At 35.2% G+C, this 27855-nt stretch overlaps 4 protein-coding genes across 5 annotated transcripts; 1 reads left to right on the forward strand and 3 right to left on the reverse strand.

Annotated features, from left to right (window-relative positions):
- Positions 1-5657: 5657 nt before the first annotated feature.
- Positions 5658-11659, reverse strand: LOC113237359 (pre-rRNA processing protein FTSJ3). The gene is made up of 10 exons (XM_026473784.1): positions 11517-11659; positions 10587-11344; positions 9841-9990; positions 9147-9251; positions 8894-9055; positions 8489-8696; positions 7293-7562; positions 6700-6891; positions 6346-6545; positions 5658-6096 (listed from the first exon to the last, which is right to left on the reverse strand). The coding sequence occupies exons 1-10, from the start codon at positions 11581-11583 to the stop codon at positions 5659-5661; spliced, it is 2550 nt and encodes an 849-aa protein (XP_026329569.1). The 5' UTR covers positions 11584-11659; the 3' UTR covers position 5658.
- Positions 11660-12340: 681 nt separating this feature from the next.
- On the forward strand, positions 12341-16914 carry LOC113237256 (probable Bax inhibitor 1). Of its 2 annotated transcripts, none has more exons than XM_026473643.1 (5): positions 12341-12498; positions 13145-13371; positions 14423-14649; positions 15094-15264; positions 16775-16914. In XM_026473643.1, exons 1-5 carry the CDS (start codon positions 12452-12454, stop codon positions 16805-16807), a joined length of 705 nt encoding a protein of 234 aa, XP_026329428.1. In that variant the 5' UTR covers positions 12341-12451; the 3' UTR covers positions 16808-16914. The 2 variants fall into 2 exon arrangements, with proteins under 2 accessions (XP_026329428.1, XP_026329427.1); XM_026473642.1 differs by lacking the exon at positions 16775-16914 and adding an exon at positions 15488-15595.
- A 301-nt stretch (positions 16915-17215) lies between these two features.
- Positions 17216-19885, reverse strand: LOC113237666 (probable palmitoyltransferase ZDHHC11). Its single transcript, XM_026474275.1, has one exon. The coding sequence runs from the start codon at positions 18311-18313 to the stop codon at positions 17216-17218; it is 1098 nt and encodes a 365-aa protein (XP_026330060.1). The 5' UTR covers positions 18314-19885.
- A 388-nt stretch (positions 19886-20273) lies between these two features.
- Positions 20274-23770, reverse strand: LOC113237520 (tRNA-dihydrouridine(16/17) synthase [NAD(P)(+)]-like). Its single transcript, XM_026474033.1, has 7 exons — positions 23555-23770; positions 23328-23487; positions 22409-22604; positions 21758-22006; positions 21364-21616; positions 21092-21277; positions 20274-20753 (listed from the first exon to the last, which is right to left on the reverse strand). The coding sequence occupies exons 1-7, from the start codon at positions 23768-23770 to the stop codon at positions 20604-20606; spliced, it is 1410 nt and encodes a 469-aa protein (XP_026329818.1). The 3' UTR covers positions 20274-20603.
- Positions 23771-27855: the final 4085 nt, after the last annotated feature.

Consider the following 27855-nt stretch of genomic DNA (forward strand, 5'->3'; position numbering starts at 1 on the left):
TGCAGGGCCTATCGGTTTCAGGTGTTAAGTTAAGATGTGGTGCGGACGACAACGATGAGTAATGACTTCAATAGGGTTTGTCATTTCATAGGTAAAGTTTGTTTTAATGCAGTTGATGTTGTTGTTGATATTATTTTTTACCTTTGTTTTTCAAATTATGAAGGTATTTATATACTGTGCAGTTTGTAGCTTTACTTTTGTTTAACGGGGGAGACCGAAAAGTGCTGTAGTTTCCACAAGAAGATAATTCGATTTTTCTCCTGTAACCTGATTACTTTAGTAATTTTTATGGTTGGTTCGCATTGTGCATATAATAGGCCGTTTGGTTGTCTGCCCTCCTTGTCCTAATTAACGCATTTGTAGTTCAGTAACTTTCGAGATATTAGCACCTAAAGTTTTATTGTCACTGAATAAATTCAATTACGCTGATTTTGCTTCGTTCTCGTTTCGCTGATCTCGTTTTACTGATCCCAGATACGTTAATAACTCAATTTAAAAATGCCGATTATGTTAGTTATGATAAGGTAGATTAGTCGGTTTTATTTCTGGCTTTATATACGCTACACGATGTGAAAACTACCCGTGGTCTCAGCTACATATCATTTTATAGGATCAATAAAAAATACAGATATTAGACAATCGTGAATAAGACAATACGACACGTAAGTACCTACTCGTAAATCTGCCCTGCGCAATCGAAAAAGCGGCTAAGTGACAAAATAATTTTTTGATATATCATAAAAAACCATAATCCAGTTTTTGAATATTGAAATTATTTAATGATGTTTCAGCTATGCATCGTTAGAGTAAAGTCCGATAAATCGAACACTTTAACTATATATAGTTTTGACTAGAGATATACTATAGTTTTGACTCTACAACAGAACTTCGACACGTTACTCCGACTATATGTTACGTCGACATGACTTTACTCAGACACTATGCTACTTCGACAACACAGACGAGATGTTTCTTAAAACATCTTTGTACTCCGATAAGAATGATCACCATTACAAACCCATGTACGAAAAGGTTTCTTATATCAATCAATACAACAAAAAAAATCGTATAATTCAAACTAATCGTCGCTTAACCGTTACTTTAAAGTGTAACACCCAAATTAACATGCCCATTTATTTTTTCGTTTGGAATTTATATTTTACAAGATAACAAAGTATTTACCGAGTTGTTACATTTTCGCGATTGTTACACATAGGAACTGAAACTATTTTTTTTAATGTAAATCGCGTGTATATATTTCTTGTTATTATCGAAAAAATCCGATCCAAAAAAGTAGTTTAATTTCTATTCCATATAATAAGGTAACAACGACCTATTACGAAAACAAGATAGTTTTTGAGTACTGCAGTATTGCAGATTGTTTAGTAATGAAGTAACTGAACTAGATTTACTCGAATATTTACCCGATTAGTAAGTCCACAAGGCTGAAAGCAAGCGACCGAAAAGAGGCTAGCGTTGTGTAATGTTGACATGAATTGCAACTATTTCATTGAGATAGCTTTGTTGTAGTAATCGGCCGAATATGGAACGCGACTGGCGGCGTGAGCGGTCGACGATCGCCACGACGACGGCCGGTCACTGACCTGCACACGCACGCCGCACGCCACGTCACACGATACTCTATGAACACACCCTATGGCTCAAATTTCATACACTATACCTTGCAAAGCCATATGGTGTCCTTTTAAATGTGTAACTATAGTATAATTTTTCCAGTACAAACACAAACTGATTTTAAACAAGAAAGTTTCAACATTCTAATCTTTTAAATTTCCACATACTAATCTATTTATAACCTGTGGATTGAGTTAAAAAGCGAACCAAGTAATAATAGCTGAAAGTCCAGATCTCTTTTCTGCCCTTAAAATACGAGTTCGCCTGTTTGTAATATTTTCTTTACATTCTATATTTACCAAGATAACATACTTTGTAAGTGATTAATACAAACCTTATGCCAGATGATATCAGGGACACCCGGTCGTCGACCCAACCTTTTTAGACCTTTGCACGTAAAGTACAAGCTTTTGTATTAACAAAATATGCCAATTATGACTGTTTCCTTCTCTGTATTTTCGTTATGTTGCTTGTTAAAGCACCAATAATACAATCTTTAGGTTTATAGTCAATTAATTTGAAATGTAAAATTCTTTGTCAAATTTCATAAGTTTCCACCTCACTTTTGAATTATTTAAATCCACTGTAATGCAGACAGTTGTTCTGAGTAACAATATCGATTTGCGGAATGGATATAGGTTGCAGCGCTCCACTATGTAGCACGTTGTGCATGAGGGCAGTCACCACATCACGGCCGGTCGTCGACCCGGTCGCGGCCTCGCTACACGCGGCTTCACGCTCCACTGTGAACGCATCCTAAAGATTATTTGACAATCTATCTATAGATTTCTTCACATGGATATTGATGATTATTATATTAGTCTTTAGGTGAAGCGCAAATTCAGTTAGATTAAAACAAAGACTTAAGGAATCCAAATTTAGTCTGAAGCTCAAGAGCTGAAAACAAATCAATCAACTCAACAACAAGTGTTTTTCCCATATCAGTTAACTAGTTAGTAAATATTGATACTGCTGTATTAATTGATAAGTGTGCTCGAGGGCATTGGCTCAGTGTAGCTCCAAGCCCATTTCAGACGCAAAACATTAAAGTCACGTTTGTTGAAACAAATACTCATCAGAAACCGCAGAGAAACAATAAAATCGTGAAACAGGACAATGTACGAGTCGAACATATTAGCAGTTCGTCACAGGTTTTATGGGCGCATGGAAGCCGTAAACCGTTCAAGAGATATTCATATCAAGAGCAGCATCGCCTTTAGGTGAACTCATTTAAGAATACATTTTGGCTAACGGCCGTTCGGCGAGAGGTTAATCGTCGTTCACCTGCGGTTAACTGTTGTGGCTTTGTTTGCCGCAGTTTGCTTGCTGGCCGTTTCCGCAGCGCGACCGTGAACGTGGTCGCTCACCCGTCGCACTCGCAGTAAAGTCGACAACATTATTGTGCGGGGGCGGTGCACTGTTCACATTACTTGAGACGTCCTCAACGGACATCCATCCTCGATTCGATCACACCATGTCATCGCAAACTGCGGGTGTTGCTGCTAAACCCAAATAATAAAAGGAATCGAACCAGTTACTCATGAGTCACTACGTGAGTCAAAGGACATTGGAAAATAAATTTTGCCTTTGGACTTCAACGTTGCCTACATATAACCTACTACATAAGTTGTACAATTAAAGAGACAAACGAAATTTTCAAACGAGATTAATCATATTTAAGAGAAACTTAATTGTACATATATGCCGACAGAAGCACACAAACAAGACATTACAATGTTCATTTGTTTTATTTGTCTATAAATATATTTTAGGTTATAAAAATGTGCTGGCAACAGGCTACGAACAACACGCCCGCCTCCCTGATTCCACGTGGTTTCTTTGAAACTCTAGTAAAACTAAATTTGGCTAATTCTTATTCCCAAGGCGTAATAAGCAATAATACCTACGTATAGTTAACAAAGTCAAACGTTATCTGGGGGTCTACTCTCGATCTCCGTCCGAAACAATTACTGTCAAATAAGTAATATTCGACAAAATTAAAAGACAAGTATCAAGTATGAAGCTTTATTCGTATCACGCGTCCTTTAATTTGGTCAAGTATTGCTTATTTGGCAGTAATTGTTTTGGACGGATGTCGGACGGAGATCGAGAGTAGACCCCCTGATTTCAGAACACTGGACATGTAAAAGTTGTTTAAAATTAATAACAAGACGAAAAATACCTAAAATTTATGTGTCGCTTGGTTAAAAGTCCGCCGTGGTACAGTTATAATAAAAATGTGTATAACGCTACAGAAGGAAACTTATATGGAACGTATGACGCAAATGTTGCCCAATATGGGAGAATGAGTCACAACGTGTGTCAGTCTATAACCACTAGGGCACAAAATAGACACATCCTTTGTATATTTTGTTTCATTGTATCGGGAGCACATCAGGAGCCAAAGTCCATTACGGAAGATTACCGAGGAGGGAGGCCGTGTGGTACGGCAAGTGGAATGGAACCCGCGACCTTGCGAGGGCGAGGTCACACTCCCCGCTCTCCCGTACACCCCCGGCAGCTTCTACCTGCGACTCCGCGCACGTCATTTCGAACCCTCGTGCTCTGTAGATACCTAACCATAACAATACCAGCTGCCAACGTTAATTTGCGACGCAAGGTCATGTTTGTTCCGACACATTATGAACAAAAAATGTTAATATTATTTCTACCTACATTATGTAAATCGTCCTTTAACAACACTGCTGTATACCAAATTAACTAGATTGTCATGAAATTATAGCAACAGGTTTCGGATGCGAAATTTATTCTCAATTGTCTATGTTAAGTTGTCACATAAAATTGGAGATCTATCACACGATTGTTTTACAGCTGTTTATATATGTTTTACGGCTATGTAATTGGTACCTTGCTTGACATTAGTCAAGTATATATCAATTGGTAATTCTTGCAAAACCCATTATATGAAGAACATTTCTCCCTTTCAACCCTGCTTTCCCCCGCATCTTTGCTTGCGTAGGTTACTACAATAGATAACTAGGCGAGTTCTACAATGCAAAGCCTAATTTACTTTATACGTTCTGTATGGCAAGTACGTGATTATTGTATTAGATTTTGTGTGCGGGTGGGTAGTGGACAAACGGGCAGCGCTAAACGCGGGCGGCGAGCACGATGTCGGCCGAGCGCGGCCTTGGCCGTGATCGCACGCTCGATATAGCCCGGCCGCCCCCGCCGCCTACCGCCCACCCGTCACCTACCTGCCACTGAAACCCCATCTCCACAAATCACCCCCATACCCCTGAAACTCTACCGTTCACCGGCTATTTTAAATTGAACTATGATGCAAGCGTATTATCAGGGTCATATTTTCCTATATACGTAGTTACGTTGGTACGGACTTATTTACAAACGTACATTATAAAGAATAAATCACCGACGTAAACTTGGTGCATATAATAAAGCCTTATATAATTTAGCGTATATACACAATCAGCAAGCAGACAGCGGCGTAAGGGCGAATCAAAATTAGGCACTAAGAGTACGGAGCAAAGTGATATCACTGTATAGCGTGTTTGTCCCTGAACTCCGACCGCCAAGCGTGAGTGACGCACATGGACGCAAATATCACCGACCCTGACCTTCGGTCTAAAGTAATCTTCGTAATGTCAAGTACCACGCCTACCCTCCACACGATACCACCATCAATGTCTATCAGCTATATACCTATATATTACTATCATAAAACGTGGCGTTCAATTACATAATGTTCAGGTATTAACTAGTCATAAAGTCATAACGATAACACAAAATTACTGAAATTATCGTTACAGAGGAATATGCCAACCCTACATGTACATGTATTAATCACTTATATTATTATAGTGTAATTTATATCTATAACTCATTAATTTGTGGAAACACTTGTTTTATTTATAAAGTTTACAATATCACAATTTTCGAGTATCTGTACGCAACAATTTCAAAGCAAATAAAAATACATACATACATTTTATAGATTTATTTTAAAAAATCTTTATTTACATACGCAATTTACCTTCAGAACTACTTTGTTTTCCCTCCTTTCTTTTTGAGTGGTTTATTCTTTTTGGGACCTTTTTGCGCTTTTTTGCTGCGACCTTTTGTTTTTTCTTTAGCCTTTTGTGCGCGGAGATCCTTTTTCATTCTCGGGTCGACTACCTTGTAACGTCCTTTAACTCCTGTGGGCCGCTTCATACGTTTCGCTGATGTGTGTTTTTTGGCCACTACATACGTAACTTTTTTCTTATCTCCTGCCTGCGCCTTTTTGTACAACTGCCTGACTTGTTGAGCCTTTTCTCTTTCCGACATGTCTGCGTTTTCCATGACGGCCTCAACCTTCTTCTTAGCTCGTTCCATTTTCTTTATCATGCGCTTCTTCTTTCTCGCTTTCGCTTCAACTACTTTCTTGATCGGTCGCGCATTTATATCTTGAAGTCTGCTATTGTAATCTTCTTTGTATTGCTGTAATAAAGTAACTTATTATTTGGCAATTATAATAGCTGTTAAATCGGTATACAAAGTTTTTGCTAGTATATATTGTGTGTAACTTTTTTAAATTCACTTTTATAATCATAAATCGTTGCATTTATCACCGCCCAACGTATTTTGTCCAATATACTTAAAAATTGCACATAGCAACAATGTGATATGATTTTCTTTGACATTTTTATTTCTTTCTATTGCGCGTAAGAGATTTTTGTATTATGTTACCTCAGGTATCAGTACAGGTTTCTTCATATGTTTCTTCTCATCTTCCGTGAACCAATCGGGCAGATTTTTGTCGTTGAACGCATATCGATTCCACGCGTCGTCGATCAGGTCACGTTTGAACTTCTTCGACGTGGCTATCATTGTACCGAGAGCTAGCGCTTCCGCATCCATTTTTAGTGTCTTTTTCAAACGTTTTAACTCTAAAATAATTTAAAAAGATGACTTAATATAAACATTTTGCATGTACAGCAATATATCAATATTCATAATTAAGCAAATACATTTTTTGGGTTCTGCCTAAAAAGTCAGCCTACTGTAGACATGTCATCTTAAGTAAACTTTAAGTATATTGACCTGGATCTTGTGGCACAACATCAAAGGCATCCTTTTTGCCTTTAGCGCCCGCCTTGGCGTCATTACTGATTGATTCTTCAACATCATAATCACTATCTGAGTCATCAGAGCTCTCAGAGTGAGATAGTTTGCGCTTTGCACCATGACGATTTGATTTTGTTATCATTTCTATGTCCTCTTTGACTTTCTTTCCTAAAACATCAATTTAAAAAGAATTTATATAAATACATACGACATCACAGTAAGCCACGCATTGATGGATCTTGTTCCATTGCACTGGAGACGATAATCGAACAAAAATGTATAGTTTGATATGCTGTCGACAGTACAAGAAGTTGTTTTTAAGTAGATGTTTAAAACAATTAAATAAAACAATGTCAGTGAAGGTACTGTGAACAGCACATCAAGTTATACACTTTTTTACGAATATTGCCTGTGCAATGGAACAATTTCCTGTTTTTTTTTTATGTTTTGCCATCTGTACAATTCCTCAAGAAACAATGGCTTTGAATGGTTAAAAACAATAGCAGACCAATAAAATATGCAATTTAAAGACTGTTAATTTTACAACCCTTACTCTTATTCTAATTTACCTTTCTCTTTAAAGATCGTAGCCATTTTGTCCAAATCGACTTTCTCGTCTTCATCTTCATCAAGATCCCTAAATGAATCTTTTTGAAACCAAAGCTCTGCTTTCATCTCTCTCTTTGTTAATGGATCAGTATTGTCCAAATCAGTTAGCAACGGGTTGTTTTTCGGGATTGTGGGTGCTTTCGTCGATTTACTATTAACCAAGGTATTTAGTTTTGTAAGTTTAGCCAATTTCTTGCGGGATTTCTTTTCGTCGTCAGAATCTGAGAATGCTGTAAACGTATTTGGGTTATTTACGTGTATTATAATTCAAAAACACAAAATAGGTGGTGTTGAGTTCTTGTGAAACAAACATGTTTAAGCAGCTCCATAATTTTAGTACATTTGACAAGTTTAAAGGCCCAACAAAATATAAAAATCATACCGGCGGGACGGCGCGGCGGCGGTGTACAGAAATTACATAAGGCTAGATTTTTAGCAAAATATGTGTAATTTACAATGGTGTACATCGATCTACTGGAAATACTGGAAATTACGAAATAAAAAAATATTCAAGTTTTATCTTCTCATATAAACTAACTGCCTCCGTGGCCGAACGGTTACCGGACTGCCATGCAGAGGTCCTGGGTTCGATTCCCAGGCTGGGAGAAACGTGTGTATGGACTACATTTATTTCTCACGTGAGTTTGGGTGTCATTTGTGGTTGTCTATGTGTGTGTCCATGACACCCGCGACACAAGTTTCCCTAGGGGTTTCCCTAGTGCGGGGCTATGTTGAATGTGTGCGCTATATAAAACTTGTATGAGTGCAAAATATTTGTGGGTTTTGTATTTATTGTTGATCACCCAGAGAATGATTTCGATCTTATTCTTACAACAACAGACCGCATAGAGTTTGCGCACGAGTGTGACGATTTCTATTTTGACAAAAATCTGACATCTAATATCAATCAATCAATCTGTCCTATAATAATAATGTTTAATATAAAATCTTTATTTGTGTTAAATGTAAACCCCATACATGTTTATTTTTTTTTATAAAATAAAATATGGTTTAAAACTGCATTATTTAAAACCAACATTAACTGTGTCAAATTATGGCGTCTGATCTTTATTGTGCCCAAATACAAATCATTATATACAACCATTTCATTCAAATATTCGATTGAATCAAAACTACAATTAAACAACATTCTTACCTAGTGTTTCCTTGTCTTGTTCACTTTCAGAATCCGACTCCATTTCTAATTCACTATCAGAGTCCTTATAATACAAGCCTGAAGAATCCAGTTTTGAAGATTCTACATCATACTTCATGTACTTGGGTTTAATTTTCAATTCATCATCAGATTCGTCACTCTCTTCAGCCACTATGTCTGGTTGCTGATCTATTATTTTTGTAAGTTGCTGAAAATAGGTATAATAATAATAGACCCATTTGCCTCATATATGATTAGGTGCCATTATATATTAACTTTTTTTATAGACATACTATTAAAGCACAATATACTATTTTGTCATAAACATTTTTGAGTCAGCTACATTAAAAATAATTTCTCATTTTTCAATACATAAAATTTTACACTGTAAAATAAATAGCAAACCTCAGCATTTTTAATATCAGATAATCTGAACAGGTCATGGCTCTCCTCTGTGGGTCCATCATCTCCTTTTAGTACCATCTTCAAGTTCATTTTTTCCGCCAACTTCTGTCTTTGCTTATTCAACTGTTTCCTCTTACGCTTTGATGCACGACGCTCTTCATCCTTAAATTATGAGTAAAATTAATAATGTAGCATCCTGAACTCTGAATCAACTTCTTCAACATTAGTTTTAGAATCCAATTCTCGTTTTCACCTGAAGCCCAGCAATTTGTTCATCAACTTCTGCGTTCTCATCAGCAGGGACATCTTCCTTGCAATCCCCTTCAGCTGCATTTGGCTCTACCTCAAGCTTCGGCTCCTGAAATTGTGTGATATACAAGAAATTTAAGTCTTAAAGGCACACAATTTGTTTTGGCACATATTTTATTATACAACACAAGTCTAGTTAGTAAGCCCATCATCCACAAAAATCTAAATAAATTAGATGTTGAGATGTTGTGTATCAGAATTGTGTTTGTGATTAGAAATAAAGACCCAAACCCACAAAGCAACAATAATTTTCAAGTAAAATGTGGAATGTAATAACTGTAAGGATCATTTTATTTATTTACAGTCATTGACTTATAATTATATGGACGTCGGGTCCGCGCTAAAAAGTGTCTGCACTTGTAAGCGCTAAAATCGTATACAGAGCGCCAAACTCCGCTTTAGTCTTCATTTGTTCGACTGACAGCGCGATACTACGATGACATTACAATTTAAATTTCGAATAGGTTGCCTTGGGACATTTTTTTTCGTGGTTTTTGTATTAGACCCGTCGTCCATTTATTTGTAAGTCAATGTTTACAGTTAAAAAAGTGTTTCATTTAAATGTGTCAGCAGCAAGACTTTGATGCTCGTAAAACATAAATTATAAATATAAATATCAAAATAACAGCAAACCTCACCAGTGATGCCTTGAATTCTTTCATCTGCTTCAGCCAGTGAAGCAATATCTTCAGGTCCTTCCTACCCAACACCTTGATGTCCTTGCAGCATTCTTTTATTTCCTGTGTTGTCTTGGCATGCTGCAGTATTGACTTGTCATCTAACATAATCTATAAATCAATATTAAGATTTGTAATAATATTCTTTTGACTAGGAGCACTATATTAATGTATGTACGAGTATGAACCTCTCTAAAATCAATAAAATGCTTATTCATAGTACTTTTTATTGTACTGGCTACAAACAGGTGTTAAATACTCTCCATGGAACTAAATTACCAATTTATTTACCCATAATCTATGAATTGAGGAGCTTTGGAATGAAAATCAATGAGTCTGATGAATTTTAATTCTAAATTTGTCTGGTCTCATTGAATGGATTTGTCACATTGTGTTCAGAGAGTGCATTTGAAATCTACTATGAAGGAGGAGGTAGTGGTTGCTATTAATGTGGATAAATTATTCATAGAAATATACAAAAACTACCATTTGGCATAAAAGAAGAACCAGTCAAAATGTGACTTATCACTTTTTGTTCTGACTCTCCTCAATTTACAAGTGTTGTAAATTAAAAGGTGTTGATATATCAACCACAGACATGGCTTGGAAGCTTTTTTGCACCAAGGCTCTCTTTTATTCACTTTTAACATTCTTCTTCAATCCTCATGCAACTGGCCATCATTAAACTAGAATTTCATAAAAATTACCTGAGAGCAACCCTGCAATAAATCAATGTGGTCCTCTTTCCCCATAAAGTCAGAAACTGGCACAGGATGAAAAGTAGTATAATCATTTTCTTTATACCCTTCAGCTTTAGCTTTCTTCTGCTTTTCCGGGTGCAATAAGTTTGTGTGTTGTTTTTTTACAATCTCTAAATCTTCAAACACATATTTAGGGTCAAAGAACTTTGGGTCTACAGTATCAGGAGCAATGTAGCCTTGGCAGACAACAAATATCTCTGAAGATTCATTACGAGACGCCTGAGGCTTGGTAGCATGAACTTTCTTAAAAAATTGTTTAAACACCCACAATAAAGCATGGTAGTCTTTGGATCTGAAAACTTTAGTGATAAACCAGCCACCTTCCCTCAAGAAGTTTGTGGCTAGTTTCATTGCACTCAATGTTAGGCATGTTTGTTGGTACGCATCATGAAGCCAATTCAAACCAACATTTGGGGCACCATCGTTTAGGACAACATCAGCTTTCCATGTTTTAATTTCTTTCTTAATGGCTGATTTACACTTCTCAGTGGTAATATCCTCCGTCAAACTGATACAGCCAGGCACGGGCTTGATAGGGAACAGATCGACACCTATCACCACACTTGACACTGGCATGTTCTGATGAGCCACTTGCATCCATCCTCCTGGCGCTGCGCACAAATCTATGCATACTCGAGATCTTTGCAAAAACCCAAACTTTCTATTCAACTGTATTAATTTAAATGCAGCTCTGGAACGATAACCTGAAAATAAATACAACCTTAGCTTTAACGTTCGAAGAATATATACGAAGGTATCTTAATTTTTAGGCACTTCATGTAAATCATTTGAATACTTTATAATATTTGTAAAGAGATAACAAAGTTTTTATTATTATTAATATAATGTTTTAATAAATTAGCTTATAGATAATACCTGTTTCTTTAGCGAGCTGATAATATTTATCTTTTCGCTGTTTTCCTACTTTCGTTTTCTTCCCCATTTTGCTATTACGCTATACTCATAATATTACAAATCACAATTAAAATAAGAGATAACAGCATGTGTTTACCACATTTCATTCACTGTTTTTGAGGTTATGACATTTTATGGCTATGGCTAATTTTTTTTTAATTTATTGAGCATTGGCCACGAGGTCTTCAGCTTAAAAATACAACAAAACAATACTTATTTTATGGCCGAATGTTATTATTTATTTGTTGAGCATTGGCCATAGAGCCATCAGCTCAAACAAGGAACAAACAATTATAAGACTCAAAACTTAATAATAATTAAACTAAAATATAATTTGCGAAAAAACTGTAACTACAAAACCCGCCATTTTTTTTCTGACCAAATGTCAAAAGTACATTTCTTTTCTGCTGTACATACAACGAATAGTGCGAAAATTGCGAAGATGGGATAAAATGATGAGATAATCCGGGTGTTAAATGGTCTAAAGAACTCCGGAGCATTGTCTTACTCAGTGAAATCCTTAGACTATTACTAAACAAAGAAAATGTACTGAAATTCACAAAACAACCGGTAGATGGCACTGCCCCGAACGACGACAATGATTATTGCTAGATGATGATTGGTCTAACGTTATCACACCATACCTTTGCACTAATCATAAACGAACACGATGAAACCTTATTGGCGAAACCAGTATTTATTTTGTTTCTGGCTGTCATCTTTAAGCTATGGTATGTATTCATAAAAGAAAAATCTGAAGGATTGACGTGTTCTACGCTGATTTTCTGCTCTTTTTCATCAGAAATCGCTACTTTCTTTTTGTGAAAGCGTTTCAATAAAGCGTCTTTATTTGTTCAAATTATTTGTGCTAAGTGCAGTCAAAAATATTGTTCAACATGGCTCCTGGTATTGAAACATTCATCAATGGCTTTCAAAACCGCTTGTGAGTATTACCTGGACGATCATATAGCTATTTATTTTACGTCGTAGTTTGTAATCGAATAAAGACGATTAAATAGGTAGTATAAACGTGTAGAAAAACGCAAGTGACTTCATATTGTTGTCTCATTGATTCGTTAATTACGAGGTCATTGCGTCTGTTTTCGACATTATTCTAGAACATTTCTGATTCACCTAAGATTATTTTCAACCTCGTAAACAATTGTCGTGACATCACATGATTTTACTCTACTACATTATTGCTTTATCTTCAAGATTAAAAATGATGTGATTTCTATTTCATTTAAGCTAGCGTCATACATTTGCATACAATGAAATTTAATTACTACCAGATTGTTGCGGATACCAACCCGTTACACCAAGTACCAAGTACTACCAGATTGTTCCTTTACATTCGTCCATAAACTGTATTAACGTAGTTACGAAAACCACACGTTCCTAAATAAATTTTCATCATAACAATATTTTAATTTTAGCTCAGTACAAAAATACAATCTGCAGAATTTGAATTATTCTTTGTCGACATCAATGGCAATTACCAAAAAAAGATAATGTCTCAAATAAACTTGTATGGCTTGTATATACCTACTTATTATTAGTCTTAAATGTTTGACATTCTGTTGTTGTAGGGAACTGCCAGTACGTCAACACCTGAAGAATGTGTACGGCACGCTCATGATGACGACCGCGTCGGCTTCGGCTGGCGTGTACGTCGATATCTTCACAAGCTTCCGGGCTGGCTTCCTCTCTGCCATCATCGGAGCTGGCCTCATGCTCATGTTACTTGCTACTCCTGACAATGGGAAGAATACAAGCCTGCGTCTAGGATACTTGTTGGGATTCGGCTTAACATCCGGTATGATCTAGTCTCTGATTATGTTGTGCAATCTTCAATGTTTTCTATAGTTTGTCTTATAAGTAAATGTGGAAGAATTTTGAAATATTGCAAATATTTAATATTCTTATGTATTAGGCTGTTTTATAAATCTCTTTGTTCATTAGATGCATTTCAACTGTTTTATAATCAACACAATTTGATAACAGGTTAATAATAGCCTTTTGTGATTAGTTTTGTTAGTTCTTGCTTATTCTGTACAAATACAAATCTCATTACTTGTACATTTATATTGTCGAGATGTATATTCTGTTGTAACTTCTAAACTATATATTATACATGTATATTTGTTAAGTGTTATCAGTACAGTAGACAGAAATATTTACTTCTTTTTAAGGGTCGTATTCCAGAACTGTACTCAATGCTCAAGTCAGGATTTGAGCAGACTTGAGTATGATTTCAAGCACAGGAAATATGACCCTAATGGCAAAGACTTAAGTATGATTTCTAGTGCCTTGAATCATAAACAAGTTATTTATATACAATATATTTATTATATAGTTCTACAATACGACCCCTTTGAACCATACTCAATTCCTGACTTGAGCATTGAGTAGGGTTCTAGAATGCGACCCTAAATGTAGGTAAATTAAAAATAGCATGTAAAATCAATGCAGTAATGTAATTGTTAATGTGTTAATTAGTTTGCATTTACCTCAAAAACTATCTTTACAAATTCTTGGAATAGATCAATAATGTGCAAAATGCTTATTATGATGTAATATTAACATTAACTGATGTAGCCCAAAGAATTACAAAGCATAAGTGGCAGTGGGCACACATTGGTCACAGAACAGAATGGTCATTGTAGCATTCTTTGAGGGAGGCCTATGCTCATCAGTGGACATCTTTCAGTTGAAATGATGATATCTAACATTTCGAGTTCTTAGGTTTTCGCGAGTGTTACATATAGGAAATGAAACTGTATTTTCAATCTAAATCGCGTATATTTGTTTTCTCAAACAGACCAATGTTTCGGGTCTTAGATGACTAATATTAACAAAAATTTTAGGAATGAGCATGGGTCCAATGCTTGAGTATGTCAGCATGGTGAATCCAGCAATCATAATGACAGCACTGCTGGGCACCACAGTGGTGTTTGTGTGCTTCTCCATCACCGCCATGCTGGCCGACCGTGGCTCTTACCTGTTCCTTGGAGGCACTCTGCTCACTATGCTCACCTCCTTGTCTCTTATGAGTCTAGTAAATCTCTTCATGCAGTCACAGATCCTTTATCAGGTATGTAAACTATTTTTTATTCTTATGAACAGGCATTAGCATATCATAATCTATACCAATTAGTAACCATTTTGTATAATGCATCATAATGTATATATTTGTTTTGCTTTACAATATATTTACAGTAACAATACTAACTGGCAAACACACCTGAATGATATAGGCACTTATACTTTTACATAAACATGACATTTTCAATGTATTGCATGTATGTGTCGAATATTAACATAAAATGAACCATAATAATTATGGTTCATTTTATGTTAATATTCGAAAACATAATGTGTAAATGTTTGTTTGCATTAGAATGCAACTCTACAACAATTGCTAATCCACAAATGGTATTGAGGGGATTTGGATGGATTGAGTGTATTCCTACTACTTTTTAGGTAAAGCTGAAGATTTTGATATGTTTGTGGTGTTAAGAGTTTTCCCAATTTGCAGACCCACCTGTACCTTGGCCTCCTACTAATGTGCGGGTTCATCCTATTCGACACCCAACTGATCATCGAGAAGCGCCGCATGGGCAACAAGGACTTCGTGCAACACGCACTGGAACTATTTATTGACTTCATTGGAGTTTTCAGGAGACTGGTCATCATTTTAACACAGAAGGTATACTTTAATTTACCACTTATTGTTTATTAGATGCCAGTGATAAAAATATCAAGGCTACTTTATTACTGATATTGTAAATTTTTCTATTTATATCTATTCAGCACTATACGTCGAGTCTCTAGGTATATTATTACAATGACTTGCAAGTGATACTGCAATCAAAACCCTTACCAACATACCACTTGCAGAAATTCAACTTAATTTCTCCTGACTTTTGCAGGCTGAAAAGAAAAACAATGATAAACGCAACTCTGATACGGAGTAAATGTAAGAAGGAGAGATTGTGATGAAGTCACTTTGTTGTGTTAGTTTTACTTTACGTCTATTATGTAGTGTATTTTTGCACACACTCAACTAGTGATGAAGAAACTCAAGTCTTTTAAGGCCTTTTAAAACACCTCGACTCATTTTTAACGCCTCACGACTAGTCTAGTATTTTAATCCTCAAGTCTTGAGTCATAAGACTAAAACTGAAGACTAATTCGAGTCGAAGTCTTTTGACCCTAGGAAGCTTAAAAGACTTATAGAACTAAAACGACTGGCGCCTTATAGCCTCGGAAGTCGCGAGTCATGAGCCGTATGGCGTGATTTTATTTCTACCCACAAGATATTTACTTTACGTTTAATGGGTAATGTTCATGTAGCTTTGTTCATAGAAGTCAGTTAATTATAACTAATTAAATAAACGTGATTATTTACTACATACTACGTCATTTTTATTTATAAACTTTGGGCTTAATATGACATAAAATAGGTATAAGTCCATTGCAAACAACTCAAGTCATTCAAGTTGTTTAAGTCATATAAGTGGTTTCAAGTCTTTTAGTATAATAACAGAGTCTTTTTAAATAAAAACCCGAACTTCCAGTCTTAATTTTAGAGTCGAGTCCTGAGTCTTTATAAAACGCCTTAAAAGACTGAGTCGCTTTCATCACTGCAATCAACCACTTCATAAGAAGCTTTGGTCAAATCAGCACGTTTGCGTCCATGAGCTTACACAGTCAAACTCAACAAACGATTGTCTAAAATATTTATATACCAAATTGTACGGCTTTAGTAGCATACACAAGAACTATAACTGAATGTTGTATAGTACAAGCGCAACTGTCGTTCATAATTGATATTGAGTAACTACTACACTAGAAACAATAAGAGTCACAACTTATTGTAAATACTGCTTGATCTAAGGACGCATTGGTTTGAAAGAGTGTGAATGCTATAAATGCAGCTGTTTAGTAAAATGCCACAATTTAATTATTTATTTGCAGACTTCGAATGCTATCCAATCCATAATACATATACAATTTGTATTTCTGCCCCAAAGTTATCTGCTTTTTTTTTATTTAATGTTTTAGATTGCTTTTTAAGTCTTAAGTGTACACTTAAGAGCAAGCAAATAAGCAAGCGTGTAGACATCTCCAGTGTATTAAAAATTTACGATTTATTATTTAAGTATTTAATAGAAATACAAACAGAAATTAAACTTTGCTTTTCTTTTTATTTTCAGGAGGAACAAAACCGTCGCCGCAAACGTGACTAAACATTTACAATCAAATTGAAAAAAATTATGTGTATTGGGATGTTGTGTACTTCAGGTGTTTTGTTTGTTTAATATTCATTTATGTGTTAAGAAATTTATAAGTTTCATAGTGTAATAAACTTCTAAATTGGAACTTGGTTTTTGTTTGTACGGCACTTGTGTCACAGTCAGCGGTAGAAACATTGTAACATCTATGAAAAAAATTATCTTATGTATAATATTTATATCACGTATCATGGAATGCGTATACGAAATCTAGAATTTTTTTTTCTGAAGTACTAAGTAAAGGCACCAGTATAATAAATATTGCAATGTTATATTGAGTTTTCACATTACATATATATAAATAATATCAATAAGGCGGTTTTCAAGTCACAATTTTAAGGCGTTAGATATGAAACATTGCTGTTAACTGATGTCAGTATCATGCTGAGGATGTATTTTATTCTTATCGTTAAACACTTTCTTTGCTTTGCTCAGCTCATTGGCAACAAGGACACTTATCATATGAGACACTTTAGAATCACTAAGATTATTTTGGTCTCCATTGGCATGAAATTCTCCATTCTCCTCCACATTTACCTTAGATTTATTCACCTTACATTCTCTTAAATCTCCTTTAACATTATCTGATTGATATGAATTATTCTTCTCTTTAGATTTGTGAATTACATACAATTTTCTCGAACAACATTGACAATTGCACTTTGGGGTAGATTTACTCGACGAACTATTCTTAACAATATACTCGTAAGTAGAAACACCTAACAACGAGATGTAAACATGAAAACAACATAAGTGCAATAAGGCACACGCTATCGCTAAGGCACACACACAGAATATAATCAAAAATGTGAAGAAAAGTATAGAATTCTTGCAATATTTAAAATTGTACGAAGTATCTGAATATAGGGAACAGTTAATAAAGTTCTGTGCAGGCGCACTTAGTTTCTGTGGGTACGATAAAAACAGCACAATGTCGGTTACACACAAAGATGAAGTAAATAGAGAAATAAGTAGTGCTGTCGTAACGCAAGTTATGAAGGATGCATAGTTCCTCTGACCCACGCAGTTGTTCAGCCACTTGCAATGATGATCGAAGTGGTCGATGCATTTATTGCAAAGACTGCAGTGCTTGGTGCTCCTGCTGCTCGTATATATATTACACAAGTGACATCTCCCGTTCTCTATGACGTGGGCGTGTACGCTGCGATCAAACTCCGGCACATTGTTCACTTTCAACTTCCTCAACTCCCTCTCGCTAGGGTCAGTCAGAGCCGCAGTTAAATGCGATGCGACATGACACAAATACAAAATCGCAAACGTAATTATTGATATCACTTTCAATTCCTTGAACTGGATCTCAATTAGTATAATGGAATTAACAAGGGCGGTAGCTATGAAAACAAACCAACCGATCACTTGCTGAAAGTTCAGAGGAAGCTCGAGGCCGTGTATTCTCCTTTGTGGTCGTGTTTTTTGAGTATATGCACAACAGCTGCCCATTTGTATGAATTATACAGTCCTTTGCTTTGAATAAAAAATATAAACTTAATTGAAAGCGCAAAAAGTTTGTTCGTTGTAGAAAGACGCTAAACGGTTGACTAGGTGATTGAAAATGGGCTGGGTAGTTACTGTCGTATGCGCGCGCAAGGGATGAAGTCATTTCCAACTTTGTACCCAATGATTTCCGAGATATAATTATTTTATTGTCACTTTTCTCTAAATTACTTGATTTTTTTAAATGAAAGTACTTCAGTACATTGCACAGTTCATTTTATGATGTAGTACTAGGATCAGCTCAATCTTGTTTCCATAGTAACTTATTGCACAACAATGAAATTGTTTATCATGGTTTCTTTTTGAAAACTAATCTTTTAATAATGTAGGTGTGAATAGACAAGAGGGATGATTCAATTGAAATTTATAGGTTTCGAAAGTTTATAACTATTATTCATAAATATTTACTTAAAAGTACACAATCCACAAAATATTTATTTACTGAAAGGTACAGTCAGCATCACAATGATTTGATCGCTCAGTGTCCTCAAACATCTGAACATTAATTTCTAAAAATTAACCTTATGTTAAGTATGCTTAAGACTCACTTTTCATTGAAACTTGGCAGAGTATCTAAGACTATATGTATTGTGCTGGGATACCCCAGCATGTATGGGGTGGCGTTGACCTACCAAGTATTATTAGTAGGTGAAATGAGGGGTGGAAATTATCGATTTTCGTTTTTTGTAATAGTAACGAAAGACCATGATCGTAATTAAAATGTCGCAAGGTAACGCTGTGCCTTCATGCTCGATGATAACTACGTTATTTAAAATAACATATCGCTGCTTTTCAAAAAAAGGGTCCTAAAGCAAAATTGTTCATTTTTTGTCTTAAATTACACAGATGTACTCGGAATGGGCTAATTTTTATTGTGAATAAGACAGGAGCTTTTTATTATTTAAAATAATTACGTGAGAATATGAGACTGTATACAATTCGTCTGCTTTGTATTTAGATTCCCGATGATTTTGTGATAGGACACCATTCTAGAAAGCCATCAATATGTTGAGGATATTCGCACTGCTATTACAATAGTGTTGTAATTAAAAATATGTGAACGTTAAGATTATACTATTGCTGAATGTAAAAATTTGAATCTCCACACGTTAATACAACCGTCATTAGAGTATTGTGAGAAACAATTAAAAGATATGTATGATGATGATCCAAATGAGATAAACTTTTTGTTCACTAGTTCTGAACAAAACAGTCCTTACTCAAAAATATAATTTTAACATATACCTCAATTTTATAAACTTTGACGGGATATGAGCAAGTCGTTATTCATAGATTCTGAAAAAATATACTTTTTGAGTTAATACGCTCTTGTATTTAACAGTGAGATTGAATTATTTTTTTACAACAAAGTTTACATTATCTGCGCTCCAAGATAGTTTTAAATTACACTTTAACTTCTACAGCCTAAACTACCTACTAATTTTTAACCGACTTCAAAAAAGGAGCAGGTTCTCAATTCGACTGTATTTTTTTTGGGTGTATGTTACGCGATTACACCGGCCGACCCACCGACCGATTTGTGAATCGATTTTAATGATTTTTTTTTGTTGGAAAGAGGGAACCTCATCATTGGTCCCATTTCAATTTTAAGAAAATATTCCACCTCTAAGGGTGGTAAACTAGGAGATGAACCGGTTTCACGCACTTTCCAGTAACCGATTAATAAAACTTGGCAAATAGATGTAATTCCACGATCTCTTGAGGTCGGGTTTTTTTATAAAAATGTTATCTCTGTTATTTTAATAAGTTTACTCACCAAATTTCACTGATATTTAAAAAATGTTTATGAAAATGGCACCTATCAAACTCCTTTTCTTATTGGAGCGGTCAACCAAGAGAAATCACAAATAAAACTAAATACTGTCGTAACCATTGACCAGTCTGTTGGTAGGATAATAATCATAACTCAAAAATTATGGAATTAAAAAAAACACGTCTTGAAAATAATAAAAAAAACTGAATTAATCTTATTGCGAATAAAGGGATTATTTTTATTTATTCATAAAAAATATTTATCCACTTATAAACGAGATAATAAATTTATTGGTTCCATTCAGTAATTTTTTTAACTTTCAAATCGTGTTTTTCTCAATTCCATCATTTTTTAATTACGCCAGTATTTGATTTCATGTGCGAAATGTCTCACGGCCCACAGTTTGATGCTTAGGTTATTTTGATTCTGACTGTACCTAACTTTTACATTATCAGTCACGTGTCATTTATCAGTTGTCTTGTTTATCGCGAATTTCTTTGCCATCTCTCGCCTTGTCTTGACGAGAATTCTGTGACCTTGGCAATCCAGATTTTCTTCATAACATTTATTTTTACAGCACTTTTTACAAAGTTTGTAGATGCACTTTCCTCCCTACAAAAAAAAAAGGATTTTCGTTACTTTTTATTATACCATAACTGCCTTCATTTTGATGCTTTCAAGAATGCGTCTTATTATATAATAAGTTCTTAATTAATCAAGAAGACAGTTTAAAAAACTTGAGGGATACATTGATGTGCAAAACTGACTATCTATACAGGCCCAACATCGTCATGTGATTTATTTTAACATTGTAGATAGCTCGAAGTCTCATTCTCGAAAAAAATTTGCATATTCAGACTATAACTGAGTGTTACATTTAAAAATGTACTATATTGACTTGGGTCCACTGTTCTTGAAAAGTAACGATTTGTAGGAAACAAAAAATTCACCATTGGATTAGCACAAATAACATCTGTACATATTTCACCAGTTCTTCCTATTGCCTGTTGCTGCAGTTCTACATCAGTTTTATGATTATTACGCCTCATGATCTTTTGCAGCTTTTTCATTTTCTTCCTTGAGATTGTATTACCACCTGAATCTTCATGAATTCTTTTATTTTCAATATTGTGCTCCTAAAATATGAAAATTGTTTCAACTACTTTACACATACAGATATATTTATTAATTAAATGAAAGTCAATTAGTTAGTTCGAATTACCTGATTCTTACATAAATTTTCCATTTTCTTTGTATGTTCTTCTGGTGACATCCTAACGTAAGGTTGGCAAATCCACGGAGGTAAAATCAAACTAAATTGTTCTCTAGTCAGGGTGTTGCATTCATATTGAATTTTACCTTCATGGTATGGTAGGTATTTTTCTTTAATTTTCATACATACTTGTCTGAAATCATGAAGATTCTGAGCTGTTGCTAAAATATGCCTTGCTTCATTATTTTCCTCAAAGGTAAATCTGTAAAAGAAAGTAAATCACACTACAACTCCAAAACATATGCAGTATTAAATAATATTCATATTCATCCCTTTAAAGTCAAGGACACAATTCCTTACAGATTACAAAATCTGTTTGTAATAAATGAAATTGTAAGCTTACATTTTATGGAATATCTTAAACAAATGACCCCTTATGTATGACGTGGGACAAGGGTACTTTTCAACTATATCCAAGTACTCTTCTGCTATTTCCCATGTTACAGCATTGATTCCTTCAAATAATGCAGGGTTGGTGAGTATGCCTTCTGCACTCATCACCCCATTTACTTTAGTAAAGGTTAAACATCTGTACACATCTTCTAAGCACTGGATGTTACCATTTGCAAACATTGGTAAAGATATTGCTTCTCTGAAATATAAAAAAATGTTTTATAAATTAAGATTAACCTGTCACACATCCTAGAGACAGACAGCTTCCCTAGCCATTTTGGTAAAAACAAATCTTCATTTTTTTTAATGCTGGATGAAAACACAACTGCGAGTTAGAGACACCATGTGGTACTAGAATGCTACAGTACCAAAATCAAATTCCAGCACATATAGGACTTAATCTAAAGGAGATTCTTAAAGTGATTGGTCCATTCATAGAATATATTAATGGCTAGAACAGTCAATTTTAAAAACTGAGTAATTTATTTATGACACAATTTGATAATACTTATCATATGCTTATTGTTAAATATTAAATTATAATATGGTATAATTGCAACATGAAATTATCCACACTTTGAAAAAAGCTCTTTCAACATACTTAACAGCCCTAATATGTTCCCAACTAGCTATTCCAGTAAGAGGACCTTTCTGCTCCCTCGTTCTGCCATGCACAGTCAATAACTTGCACCCAGCATTCTGCAGCATTAGGGCATATTGAACTGACTTTTCTATATCTTCAAATATTCTTATTTTACATGTTATTGGCACTGATACAGCCTTTGACATAGCTGAAACTGAAAAAATGATTACATTTTTTGCTTCATATATGTATTTGGCAGATGTGAGGAAGGTGTATGTTGAGCCAGAACAATGATATCAATATACTCAGTGATATCAAGTCGAAATCTTCAAAATGTACATGAAAGTGTTACTTATTCGATTTAATGAAATTTGCTTTAGAGTTTTAACCAAACAGATTTGTTTACTTTTTGTTCACAATGGATTGGAACAGACTATAGCAATTAACAAACACTATGCAAACTCGATATTTGTCAAGATTGCATTTTTGAAGCCAAATTATAGAATAGAATAGAACTATTTATTTCGGACCATGATCCATAGTAATGTTAGCTAATTTACTCAGCTAATTTAAATTAAACTAAAAATTAAGAAAAATAAATACAATAAATAGCAATAATATATTTTATAATCTATGATGAACAACTTCTAAAAAAATCATTACATCAATTTGAAAATTATAAAAATATTGCAAGTTTGTGAAAAGTCGCATGCATAGTGTTAGTTGCTGGTGTCGACAGGGTCACCACACTTATTGACACAGACTTAAAAGCATTTTCTGACCAGATAAAGCAGATTTTACATGAATAAATATAGTGACTCCCATTGTAAATAACTCCTGATGCCATGATGACAATTTGATAAGAATGCTATCTGTACTATTCATCATGTGAAATAGAATTTCAGTTATTGGGTTTTGGCTTATAGTGAACAGTTACCAATGTTTTTTAAAAGCTCCCAATCATCCTGAAGAAAAGAGCCGTATCTTCCCCGTTTCGCTATTGATTGTGGACAACCAAGATTGATATCAATTGCATCGCAATACGGCTCTGCCAGTTTCGCTGCTGCCGCCAAAACCTCTGGGTTGTTGCCACAGAACTAGAACAAGATCTATCAATTTATAACAGTTACAAAGGATATTTTAAAAATAATCTGTGACTAATACCTGCACGATTAAAGGGCGGTCTTCTTCACAAGTAATTAAATTATCTTTTCTGTACTTATGATCTTTAGTAAAGACATTACTGTGAAACATAGGAGTGTAACAGAGTTGTGCTCCATGTCTTCTGCATAAAAGCCTCCAGGCAAGTTCACTGGCGTCAACCATAGGCGCCACCACATATCTAGGACTACCTAACGAGCGGAACCAATCGTAGGTCATAATAGTTCCTTATAAATTTAAAAAAATAGTAAATAAAATACACGTGCAAAACTGAGAGCATGAATCAAAGCAGTTCAAACATTGAATTTTTTTGTAAGTCAATGAGTTCAAAGCACAATATACGATTCTAAAATCTAATTTTGCTATGACTGCTTAGAAAGAAAGTGATGCACCTATTCAGCAAGCATGGTATTACTACTCTTTTTGTTTTGCATAGTTTACTGCTACTTTATCAGAAAACGCATCGTGAATGTAGTTTCTGAACGAAAACAAATACGCTCTTTGGACTTGCAAAAAGATAGTGTTGGGTCATAGAAAAATTTCCAATTTGAAAAAATCATATTTCTGAGAAAAAAAAATATATTTCTGAATATTTTTCCCATCAAAAATACGAAACGAAATACACAAACGAAATAGGGTCGTATTCCAGAACTGTACTCAATGCTCAAGTCAGGATTTGAGCAGACTTGAGTATGATTTCAAGCACTGGAAATACTACTCTAGTGGCAAGGACTTGAGTATGATTTTGAGTGCTCACTGCAATACTTAAGTTCTATGACAACTAGAACCTGTTTGTTTGTTATGTTTGAAATCTGTCAATAAACGAAATACTAAGTACTTTACAAATCTATTTATTTGTGTTTATCTAGGTTCATTAAACAAACTTAAGCTTTCCACATCTTCTATCAACCACCAACTCCACCAGGTTATGGGCCCAGACCCGCAAGGCAATGAGTGAAATGGAGCTTACCAAAATTCAATTAACGAAACTAGACGGCCACAATTGGGTATTATGGAAGTACCGAATGACAGCCTTGCTAAGAGGTATGGACAGGCTCATGGATATTGTGGTTGGTAAAACACGACCTCCAGATGGAAGCGGTGATGCAGCAAAATATTTGTACAATAAGACACTTCGAGATTTTGTGAAGTTAGAGAGCACAGCCTTACTCTTGGTAACGAACAACGTAACAGATGAGACGCTTGGTAAAGTGATCAGATTGTCTACACCAATAGAAGTTTCATAGATTATATGAGGGACCTAATGAGGGCCGACTCTACGATCTATGTTTAGAATCTTTAAATTTAAGAGGGAACCGTCAAATGACACATCGACTCATATATCGAAATTAAAGAATCTGTGGCATAGTCTGAAGGAAGAGTTACTGAAAGAAGAAAAGGTGGAACTACCCGAAGTACTTCTTAAGTTAGTAATCTGTAAAATCCTGGACACGCTGCCGGATACTATTTTTTCATTTAAGTCGCGCTGGCTGTTAATGTCAAAGAATGATAGAACAGTAGACAATATTACGGGCCAATTGTGTGCACACGAAAAAGCGCTCAACGCTAATGTTGTTGATGTTGCGTCAAATGAAACTGCGCTTTATGGGAAGGTTAATAAAAAGGTTGCTAAGCGTAATGACCAAAAAGACCAAGGGACAAAGAAGAAGTATAAATGTTTTATTTGTAAGGAACTTGGTCATCTGAAAATGGATTGCCCAAAAGGTGGCAACAAGGAGAAGGTAAACAAACCATGGTAGTTCTAATATGATGTTACTAACGGTGAATGCAACAGATTTTGGCACTGATTGTGATGATTGGTATTTATTTATATATTTATTTATAGACAAAATGTGTAACATAACAGTTTGCACCATGGCGTTACGACAATTTAGTTAATAAATAACATTTTAAAAAGAAGAAAAAACAAATACACAAAACAACAAGAAATAGAACAATAAAATAAACTTAAAATTATCTATTTACTAATTCATTCATACATCTCTCCAAAACTCTCTTCCATTCCGTCATCAGTCTCTCTATCCCAGTCACAAACACATCACACTGCGGCGATGCTGCGAGCATGGAGTTGAGGAGTGCAGTCGTACGTGGAATAGGCGAGTGTCGGTGCAGTTCAGTGCGAGAGGGCTCGATTGCCAGGAGGGGCACACCACGTCGCCTGTTGCAGTAATCGTCAGGGACCCTGAATCTAAGGATCTTTTCCACTAGGCTCACACTGTCAATATTATTTCTTAATACATTTATAATGAATCTAAGTGATGCGACATTCCTACGCAATTCCAAGGACTCAGGTATGTGGACAATGGTGCTACACATCATGTCACTATGCGCGGAGATCTAGTCCAAGATTTTGAATACTTTGGTGAAACTCACACAATAACTACGGCAGACGGAAACATGATAAAGGCTGTTGGGAAAGGCACAGTTCATGTTGAAGTCAATGTTAGAGATAAGATTGAAAATCTTTTCTTAAGAGATGTTTGGTATGTTCCCCAGATTAGCAAAAACCTTTTCTCAGTGCTTAGTTCACAGGATAGAAATCCCACAAGCCTATTTGAGTCAAGGGAAACAAAATGTTCAATGAAGGTTAATGATGGTATTATTTTAACAGGGAAAAGGCAAAGGTATGGTGGTCTGTATAAGATAGATTGCAAAGCCCTGCTGTTTCAATCAATTTAATTGAGCATGGAGATAAACTTCAATTATACCATAAAAGGTTAGGACATCAAAATAAACAGCATGTCAAAAGATTGATAGAGAGAGTACTAGGAATAAAGACGTCAGATAATGGAGAACTATGCGAAGGGTGTGTTTTTGGAAAAGCACATAGACAACCGTTTGGTGTTCGCGAAAAAGCTACCAAGTCTGGTGAACGTATACACTCTAACGTTTGTGGTCCCTTCCCTGCAAGTATTTCTGAATATCGATACTTCGTATTATTCAAAGATGAGTTTAAACGATACAGATATGTGTATTTCTTGAAAAATAAAGCCGATGTATATAAAAAGCTGAAACAAATGCTGTCTGAGGCTAAAAATGCTGCACACGGTGTCAAGGAGCTTTTAAGTGATAATGGGAGAGAATACAATAACAAGAGAGTACGAGATCTACTTGAACAAATTGGAATAAAGCAAAGGCTTATTACGCCTTACACGCCAGAACAGAATGGGTGTAGCGAAAGGGAACACCGTACTATAGTCGAATTTGCTAGAGCAATTATGCACGCGCATGAAGAGTTACCTCAGAATTTGTGGGCTGAGATGGTAAATACTGCTGTTTATATTCTGAACAGGACAAGACCAACTACAGTGGAACACAAATCGCCTTATAAACTTTGGCTTAATAAGAAGCCTCAGATAAAGCACTTGGGGATAATTGGTTCACTTTGATTTGTGCATGTACCAAAGCAGAGGAGAAAGAAAATGCAAAATGCGTTTTAATTGGCTACAACGATGATGATGGATATAGACTTTGGAACCCAAAAAAACGGTCTAGAGACGTTATATTCGCTGAAAAAGCTTTAAGAACTTCAATGAATGAACCCATAAATAATGAAAATGAAGTTGAGGTGTATTAGCTGTAGAAGTTTTTCTACAGCTAATAAAATAAAAGTTCAAAATGGCATCAATGAACAAAATTTGGAAGCCGATGAGAAATATGATGCTCAAAACATTTTGCCAGAAAAGTCTATTGAATCGGGGGGAATGATATTGTTAACGAAGATGATACCATTGATGAAGATAACGATGACAAAGGTGACATCATTGATGAAGATAATTGATATCACAACTGCCTTCTTATATGGGTCTCTAGATTAAGAAATTTTTGTGAAACAACCGGAAGGCTATGACGACGGCTCGGGCGGGTCGAGTTCGTCTTTTGCAGAAGAGTCTTTATGGGTTAAAGCAAGCACCACGATGCTGGAACCGTTGTATTACAGACTTCTTCAATGAAATTGGTTTTAAGATAAATGAAGCAGATCCATATCTTTTGATAAAAAAAACAGCGTTCGGAAAAGTGATTATGGCTTTGTACGTGGATGAGTTAATTAACGAACTCAATGGTCGGTTCAAGATAACCACAAAGCCTGTCTCTTATTTCTTAGGAATAGAGATAGAGAGCAGAGAAGACGGAATCAAAATATTCCAAACTTCTTATGTACAGAAGATCTTGAGGAAATTTGGGATGGATACTTGTAAACCGGTCTCGACGCCGATTGTAAAAGACAGTACGTCAAGCAAGAAAGTGGATATGAGTTATATGAAAAATAATTACAGAGCAAT

Source organism: Hyposmocoma kahamanoa, unplaced genomic scaffold (genome assembly GCF_003589595.1).
Source record: "Hyposmocoma kahamanoa isolate Upper Pololo Valley unplaced genomic scaffold, ASM358959v1 93, whole genome shotgun sequence".
In the NCBI taxonomy this organism is placed as follows: Eukaryota; Metazoa; Arthropoda; class Insecta; order Lepidoptera; family Cosmopterigidae; genus Hyposmocoma; species Hyposmocoma kahamanoa.

Excerpts from the sequence above, each read along its gene's own strand:
- LOC113237359 (XM_026473784.1), bottom strand. The coding sequence starts at position 11,583 with ATGGGGAAGAAAACGAAAGTAGGAAAACAGCGAAAAGATAAATATTAT. Across the intron at positions 8,697-8,893 it reads CTGATATTAAAAATGCTGAG|CAACTTACAAAAATAATAGA; the intron begins GTTTGCTATTTA and ends ACCTATTTTCAG. Across the intron at positions 6,546-6,699 it reads TGTTGTGCCACAAGATCCAG|AGTTAAAACGTTTGAAAAAG; the intron begins GTCAATATACTT and ends AAATTATTTTAG.
- LOC113237256 (XM_026473642.1), top strand. The coding sequence starts at position 12,452 with ATGGCTCCTGGTATTGAAACATTCATCAATGGCTTTCAAAACCGCTT. Across the intron at positions 12,499-13,144 it reads AATGGCTTTCAAAACCGCTT|GGAACTGCCAGTACGTCAAC; the intron begins GTGAGTATTACC and ends CTGTTGTTGTAG. Across the intron at positions 15,265-15,487 it reads TCATCATTTTAACACAGAAG|GCTGAAAAGAAAAACAATGA; the intron begins GTATACTTTAAT and ends TGACTTTTGCAG.
- LOC113237666 (XM_026474275.1), bottom strand. The coding sequence starts at position 18,313 with ATGGGCAGCTGTTGTGCATATACTCAAAAAACACGACCACAAAGGAGA.
- LOC113237520 (XM_026474033.1), bottom strand. The coding sequence starts at position 23,770 with ATGACCTACGATTGGTTCCGCTCGTTAGGTAGTCCTAGATATGTGGTG. Across the intron at positions 22,605-23,327 it reads GGAGCTTTTAAAAAACATTG|TTTCAGCTATGTCAAAGGCT; the intron begins GTAACTGTTCAC and ends TCATTTTTTCAG. Across the intron at positions 20,754-21,091 it reads TTATTTGTGCTAATCCAATG|GGAGGAAAGTGCATCTACAA; the intron begins GTGAATTTTTTG and ends TTTTTTTTGTAG.